Source organism: Microtus pennsylvanicus, chromosome 1 (assembly GCF_037038515.1).
Source record: "Microtus pennsylvanicus isolate mMicPen1 chromosome 1, mMicPen1.hap1, whole genome shotgun sequence".
NCBI classification, from domain to species: domain Eukaryota; kingdom Metazoa; phylum Chordata; class Mammalia; order Rodentia; family Cricetidae; genus Microtus; species Microtus pennsylvanicus.
The window spans coordinates 99,877,759-99,886,158 of record NC_134579.1 but is presented as its reverse complement, the minus strand read 5'-3'; the positions used below and the strand labels follow the sequence as shown (position 1 = coordinate 99,886,158).

Here is an 8,400-nt window from a genome sequence, read left to right as displayed (position 1 = left end):
TTAGGCCAGAAGAGGGCACCAGATCTCATTACAGTTGGTTGTGAGCAGCCATGGGGTTTCTGGGAATTGAACTCAGGCCCTCTTTAAGAGCAGCCAGTGCTCTTAACCGCTGAGCCATCTCTCCAGCCTAGAGACAGGGATTCTCCGTATAGCCCTGGCTGTCCTAGAACTCAGTCTGTATACCAGGTTGGCCTCGAACTCAGAGATCTGCCTGCCTCTGCCTCCTGAGTGCTGGGATTAAAGCCTTGTGCCACCACCACCTCGCCGTGCTCCACTTTTTGTTAGCATACACATAAATGGGTTTCACGGTGACATATATATGCTTGTGTGTGTGTGTGTGTGTGTGTGTGTGTGTGTGTGTGTGTAGTCTCATGCATCCCAGCCTGGACTTAAACTCACTGTGGAACCCAGAATGATCTTTAGCTCCTGATCTCCTGCCTCCATGTTTCAAGTGTTGCAATTACAGGTTTGTGATTCCATATTCAATTTATGAGATGCTGGGGATAGACCCAGGGCTCTGTGTGTGGTAACCCAGAACTCCAACACGGTGCTACGTCCCCAGTCCTTTACTGTGGTGTCTTCGTACATATAGATCGGCATGCTTTCTTCTCACTTGCCCTCCCCCATTGCCCTCCCTGCTGCTCCCTCTCTCCTTGCTGACCGCCTTCCTTCTCACCAAATAACTTCACTTCATATACACATATATGCGTATACATGTATGTATGCATATGTGTACGTGTATGTATACATATATGTGTATGTGGGTATATAGTCACATTGCACACATATATAACGTGTATGTTTAGTCTGTTAGCATCGTGACAGGGAACATGAAAGCATGTGCAGACATGGTGCTGGCTACATCTTGATATGCAGGCAACAGGCAGGGAACTACGGCCTTGCCGTCTCTCCGGCCCTGAATCACATTTTCTTTATCTGTTCGTTTGTGGCTTGACATCTAGGCTGGTATGGTGTATTGTGCATAGCACAGCAAGAGACACGGACAGGCAGGCATCTCTGTTGCATGGTGACTGGGAGCCCTTTGGGTACATGCCAAGGAGTGGTCTAGCTGGCTCATATAGCAGTTGTTGCTCCACTTTTAGTTTTTGGAGAAAGCTCCACACTGATTCCACCAGTGGCTGCAGCAGTTCACCCTCCCGCCAACAGTGTATAAGGATTCGTCTTCCCCACATCCCACATCCTTGGCAGCATTTAACTTTGTTTTCTTTTCTTTTTTTCTTGTTTTTTGAGATAGGGTTTCTCTGTAGCATTGGTTCCTGTCCTGGAACTAGCCCTTGTAGACCAGGCTGCCCCCTAACTCGTAGAGATCTGCCTGCCTCTGCGTCCTGAGTGCTGGGATTAAAAGCCTGCGCCACCACCACCCGGCTTAAGTTTGTTTTCTTGACAGCCATCCTGACTAGGGTGAGATGGAATCTCAAGTCGTTTTTAATTAGCATTTCCTGGTAGCTAAGGATGTTGAATGTTATTTCAAATATTCATTGGCCAAACTATTTATTCTTTTGAGTGCTTTCTTTAAAAAAAAATTATATGCAACCGGGCAATGGTGGCACACTCCTTTATCCCAACACTCTGGAGGAAGAGACAGACGGATCTCTCTGAGTTTAAGGCCAGACTGTCTATAAGAGCTAGTTCCAGGACAGCTAGAGATATTACACAGAGAAACCCTGTCTTGAAAACCACCAACAACAAAATTTTATATATATATATATTTTCCTAGACAACGTTTCTCTTTGTAGCCTTGGCTGTCCTGGAACTCACTCTGTAGACCAAGCTGGCCTTGAGCTCAGAGATACTCCTGCCTCTACCTCCTGAGTGCCCAGACTAAGGCGTGCAATACCACTGCTCAGCTAAGATCTTTGTTTTTTTTCATAAATGAGAAAACAGGCTGAGCAAATACCAAACCTCCACGTGGGACTTTTCCCTCCTACTTTTATAATGAATATTGTCTATTGGAAACCTCTTATTTGAAGCCCAGCTGGGATTAAAGGCATGCACCACCACTGCCTGGCTAAAAATTCTATTTATGTGGTTTGCCTACAAGTATGTCTGCACCACCAGCATGCCTGGTGTCCAGGGAGGCCAGAAGATGGTGCTGAGTCCCCTGGATCTGGAGCACTCATATGAGTTCTGGGAACTGAACAGGAGTCCTTTGGAAAACAAATGGTGCTTTTAACCACTGAGCCCATCTCTCCAGTCCCTCCGAGTACTTTGTATTCAACATATTAGCTTGATAACATGATTTATCTTTGAGTGACTTGGGGACACCTTAATAATTCTAGGCATTAATCCCTGTCAGTGTACGACTGGCAAAGATTTCCCTCTAATTCTCTAAACTATCCCTTCACTATGCTGGTTTCCTTTTTTGAGTTTTTGTTTGCTTCTAAGACAGTGTCCTGCTCTGTCACTCAGGGTGGCTTTGAATTTACTACGCAGCAGAGGTTGGTCTCAAACTCAGACCTTCCTGCTTCAGCCTCAGAAGTGTTGAGATTACATGTGTATGCAATCCCATTTAGGCCAGCTGGCTTTTCAGGAACAAAGTTGTGATCCACTGTGTAGATCGTAAAGCCAACAAATGCGTCTCAGGGGTAACATTCAGGAGTTGGTTCTCTCCCATCACGTGGGTTCTAGGATTGAATTTGGGTTGTCAGGCTTGCCTTTAACCCGGAACCATCTTGTCTGGGCCCTCTGATTTGCCTTTTAGTTTGGGCCCCTGTCCATGGCATGGTGCCATCCACATTCAGGGCCAACCTTCCCACCTCAGCTAAACCTCTATGGAAGGTCCTCACAGACATGCCCAGAGGTATATCTCCTGGAGGGTTTGAGATCACAGCAGGCTGGCACCAAAGATTAACCACCACAACCAATAATAAATTACTTAGGAGAGATTTCCTCTGCCCGTGAAATGGTTGAACCTGGCTGATCAGACTCTAGCCTAAAGATGCCCAGAAGGATGTGGGCTCTGCAGGAACAGGAATTAAGTGTAACAGTCAAAAGTGTCAGTGAAGAGCTGGGGGCCTAGCTCAGCAGTAGAGGAGTTACCTAGAACCCATTGAAGAACTGGGGGGTGGCTGAGCATCGGCACGCTTACTTAGCATACGAAGGCTCAAGGTTTGGCTCTCAGCAAACAATACTGCCAGTTCAAGCTAATTTTAGAAAGCTACAGTCTAGCCGGGCGGTGGTGGCGCACGCCTTTAATCCCAGCACTCGGGAGGCAGAGGCAGGCGGATCTTTGTGAGTTCGAGGCCATCCTGGTCTACAAGGCTCCAAAGCTATAGAGAAACCCTGTCTCGAAAAAAAAAAAAAGTTTTGCAGATACGTGTTATTATGCGAGTATGGGTCCATGGGCCACAGGATTTCAGCCTTCAGTCCTCACCTTCCACCTTGAGACACGGTTTCTTGTCTGTGGTTTATGCAGGGGTGGCTAGCCCAAAGCTGCAGAAGGTCCTCCTGACTCCCAGCTCACTATATAAGAATTAGATTTCAGTGCTACAGTGCGCAGAGTGAAATGGGTTCTGGGTATCCAAACTCAGGTATTTACGATTATTTGCCAAGTGCTTTTCCTATTGGGTCATCTCTCCATTATAATTCTTGTGGTTCCTAGGGATTGAACCTACGGCCCAATCCTGTGCTAGGTAACTAGGTAACGCTGGTCACAACTCCCCCATTCAGTTATATCCGCAACCCACTTGCTTCACCCTTAAACCCTCTCTAGGCCCAAGTCTGGGAACCCAGCCCAGCTACAGTTAGCTCGGTGGCTGAGCTACGCTCCAGTCTTCCCAAGAGCACGCTGTAACTCTTGGGCTTCCGTGATACACGCAACAGATTCGATTCATGCCACACTGTAGTCCAATGTGCGTTCTTTTCCTGTGCCCACGTACTTGTGCCCTTTCCTCCTGCTCCTATCCAAGCACACACAGAATCACACAAGAAAGCAGAGGCCGTGGGAAGCCCGGCACCAACACAACTCGATACTTTTATTGTACAGAACAAGGAGGATTCACTTCTTGGCTCTCCATTTACAGTCCTCTAGGCTGAGGGAACATGTGTTTTCTTACAAGGCTCTGACAACAGGTCCATGCCCAGAACAAGAGCCATACGAACCAGCAGCAACCTCAGCCACACGGAGCCTGGATGTGTGTGTGCAAAGGAATTGATGGGTGAGAGTCCGCTTCGATTACTTGGGTGTGACCCTGAAGACCCGGATGTGGATGGCTGAGTTGTTCCGGATCCTGGTCAGTGGCTCTCGGGAGTCAGTCTCTGGTTCCAGCTCATCCACCAGCTCCACGGTGGAGGTATTGGCAGCCACCTGGAGGGACCCAAAGCTGCCTGCCTGCAGCTGCAGAGCGATGTTGATGGCGCGGTTAATGGCCAGGCCCAAGCCGTGGATGTAAATCTCAGCGCATGCGTTCTGCCCTCTACTGCCTCCGTCCAGCAGCTTTTGGCAGCGGGCTAGCTGGGCCTTAAAGTCAGTCTTCATGTTGACATAAATGTCATTGGGCCTCCGGGGCAGGCGGTGAGGAAGTCGTTTCCGAAGGGTGTACTCCACGGGGTCCAGCTCGGCCTCGATGGCCCCACGGGGTTCTCTGTTTTCCGCCATGCTTTCGGCCCTGGCATGGAGAAGGAACAGGATTCAGGGAGAATGAATGACAGGAGAACCCTTTCCTGCCCAGCTTCCTAAGGGTGTAACCAGAAGGGGGCGCCCTCGACGACCCTCTTCCTTCCAGGCCTCTCGATCCCCTCCACTTCCGTTCTCTCCACTCCCGGTTTTAATTCGCTCGTCACGTGGTTCCCCACTCCCGGCGTCTCCGCGCCTACCTTCTCCGTTCCACGATGCCCTTTCGCTTGCGTGCGGCTCGCCGCGCCGCCGCCAGCGACCCTCAGAAAAAACAATGAAGAAGCGATCGGAACAGGAACGCCAGAGAAGCGCGCCGACGAGGGCGACGCACTGCGCATGCGCACCCCCGTCCCCAAACCGGAACCGGTCGGCTCGTAGCCTTCCCGGCCTCCGTTCTCCTGCCCACGCCATTCCTCGCGCGCATGCGCAGGGGTGCTTCCGTCTCGCGAGACTTCCGGACTCTTGAGGGCAGGGCCAGCTGCCGGAGGTGGGGCTAAGAGGGGCGTGGGCCGAGGTCCCCGGTTGTCCTCCTCTCCGCTGGGCGGGACTCGAGGACGCCGGCGGGGGTCAGTTCTGGAGACTGGAAGGATTAGAAAAGGGGGGTTCGGGTCAGTGTAGGAGCTGCGGTCGCCAGGGGCCGGGAGGCAAGGCTGGAATTCATGTCTGTCGCACGTCTGAGCCGCGGAACGGACAGCTGCTCTCCTTCCCCAGGTCCTAGCAGCCCCGGACGCAGAGAGAGCGAAGGGCTCGAGAGAAGACCGGATGTCCACCTTGGCCTCCTCCCTCTGCAGGGGACCCACACTAGGTGCCTAGCGTTGCAGCTTCCCGCCACACCACCGCAGCACGCCGGCTGCTACCCGCCACCCGCGAGTCACGACGTGCTGCCCTCTGGTGGAAGGGACAGGGACTTGGGTTCCTAGCCCCTTAGTGGGGACCTGGCTCTCTGCCCAGATTGATAAAGCCTTTGGATAGATCCCTACAGAAATGAGTAAAACCTGTATTTGGCCACCTACCTAGGCAGAATCTGAAGGTTGGAAAGAGAACTTTGCTCAGTGCTATACAGCCAAAGATAACCATGAACTTCTGGTCCCCTTGCCTCCACCTTGTGAGTGCTGGGATTAGTGGGCACCATCGACTGGCCGACATCCCTAGCCTCCGGGATTTATGTTGAAATGGAAGGCTAGATATTCCAGACATCAATGTGCTTGTTTAGGTGAACGCTCAGGAAGAGTTGCAGATATAAACCAGAAATCTTTTTGGTGGGGAGGCTAGGGTTTAGCTATGTAGCTCAGGCTAGCCTTGGCCTCCCCGGTGCTAGTGTTACAGGTGTGCACCACTGTGCCACCTCTATAAAATTTATCCTAAAACTTATGAAAAGGCAGATAAAATGATCTTTTCAAGTTGTTGGGCTCATATTGTCCCAGCAGTTAAGAGCGCTTGCTGCTCTTCAAAGGTGACTCCCGGAGGATCTGAGTTTAGTTCCCAGTATCCAGGCTGGGTAGCTCACAATCACCTTACCTCCAGCTTCAGGAGGCCTGGCATGCTCTTCCGGCCAATGTGGGTGCCCAGACACTCACACAGACACAAACATAAAAACTAAAAAAAAAAAAAAAAAAATTAGAACAGGTGGTGGTGGCACATGCCTTTAATCCCAGCTCTTGGGAGGCAGAGCCAGGAGGATTTCTAAGAGAACGAGGCCAGCATGGACTATAAAGTGAGTTGCAGGATAGCCAAGGCTACATAGAGAAACCCTATCTTGAAAAGCCAAAAAGAAAAAAAATAGACATGTACTTTAAAAACCCTTTGTGATGGTTGTGTATACGATGATGGGGCACATGTATGACATCTGTGGTGGAATTCCTCAACCTTTACATGGGTTCTGGGGTCAAAGGCTCACACAGCAAGCGCTTTGCACTCTGAGCCATTTGCTGGCCCCTTAAGGCTTAACCATGTCAGTACATTGATTAAGAAGAGTGTGCTGTTAGCAGATGTAGAGATACAAACGTCAATAAAACAGAGATCTCAGAAACACACAAGCATAACAAACCCTTCTGAGAAAAGGTCTCTTCCATCCAGGCTGACAACAAACTTGCTGAGAATGCCCTTGAGGTTCTGGTCCTCCTGCCTTCATCTGCCAAGTGAGGGAATCAGAGGTGTGGGCCAGCACACCTGCTTTATGCAGCACCAGGGATGGAGCCGCACACTTGCTCCCATCTCCCAGCCAATCCATTTTTTGACAGAAATGCAAACATAGCAGGGTGCAAAAGGATTGTGGTTCGGGTGCTGCCGAAACAGCCCAGGGAAAGAGAAGAGCCTTTAATAACATAGCGCGGAGTCGGCTGGTGGTGCACGCCTTTAACCCCAGCACTCTCGAGGCAGAGGTGGGCAGGTCTACACAGTGAGTTCCAGGAAATCCAGGGCTACACAGAGAAACCCTGTCTTGAGAAACAACAACATAGCATGGGCAGTGGGTCTAAATATGAAACTGGTAACTATAAAGCATTTGGAGAAAATGTAAGGGAGCCCTTTAAGAGGCTAGTCAAGGGCTGGAGAGATAGCTCAATGGTTAAAGAGCACTGACTGCTCTTCCAGAGGACCTGGGTTCAATTCCCAGTACCCACATGGCAGCTCACAACTGACCCGAAACCCGTGGCAAAACACCAATGCAAACACATAAGTAAATAAAATTCTAAGAGACTAGTAAGCAACAAGTCCAGAGATGGGTGGGAGTGGGGGACAAAGATAAACTACAGTTCGTCGGAATTTCAAGTAAAGCCACCTGCTTTGAAGTCTAAGGACCAGAGCTGGGTTGGGTCCCTTGGGCCCACATAGTAGGAGAGAAAAGTGCAATCCAACAAGTTGTCCTCTGACCTCTACACACATACGCTCCCCAAACACACTCAACATAAGTAAATGTGAAAACAAAATTTAAAAACCGTTAAGGCTGGGCACGATGTCTCACACCTGTAACACAAGCACTTAAGCTGAGGTGGGAGGGTTGTCATGAGGCCAGCTCGAGCTAGAGAGCTCCAGACTCCAGTGTAAGACACGGTCTCAAAAATTAGACTTTTGTGAAAGACCAGAATAGCAGGAAAACAAGACCCTGGGTGTGGAGGCATATGGTTGGGCCAGGCACTCAGGAACCTGGGCGTGGAGGCATATGGTTGATCCAGGCACTCAGGAACCTGGGTGTGGAGGCATATGGTTGATCCAGGCACTCAGGAACCTGGGTGTGGAGGCATATGGTTGATCCAGGCACTCAGGATCCTGGGCGTGGAGGCATATGGTTGGGCCAGGCATTCAGGATCCTGGGCGTGGAGGCATATGGTTGGTCCAGGCACTCAGGATCCTGGGCATGGAGGCATATGGTTGGTCCAGGCACTCAGGATCCTGGGCGTGGAGGCATATGGTTGGGCCAGGCACTCAGGATCCTGGGCGTGGAGGCATATGGTTGGGCCAGGCACTCAGGATCCTGGGCGCGGAGGCATATGGTTGGTCCAGGCACCCAGGAGGTGGAGGCAAGAGGATAAAAGGTATCCAAGTACCTGACCTCCAACTTACGAGGATAGAACTGAACCTTTTATCCTTGTGTGTGTCATCTTAGGAAAAGTTATCAAGGTATATCAAGAAAATACTCCAAAAGCCTGGTAGTGCTGGCGCCCTTTAATCCCAGCACTCAGGACGCAGAGGCAGGCGGATCTCTGTGAGCTTAAGGCTAGCCTGGTCTACAGAGTGAGTTCCAGGACAGCCAGGGCTACAGAGGG

General features: G+C 50.6%; 1 protein-coding gene across 1 annotated transcript; it reads right to left on the bottom strand.

Annotated features, from left to right (window-relative positions):
• Positions 1-3,975: 3,975 nt before the first annotated feature.
• Positions 3,976-5,005, bottom strand: Pop7 (POP7 ribonuclease P/MRP subunit). Its single transcript, XM_075975963.1, has 2 exons — positions 4,837-5,005; positions 3,976-4,628 (listed from the first exon to the last, which is right to left on the bottom strand). The coding sequence occupies exon 2, from the start codon at positions 4,616-4,618 to the stop codon at positions 4,196-4,198; it is 423 nt and encodes a 140-aa protein (XP_075832078.1). The 5' UTR covers positions 4,619-4,628; positions 4,837-5,005; the 3' UTR covers positions 3,976-4,195.
• Positions 5,006-8,400: the final 3,395 nt, after the last annotated feature.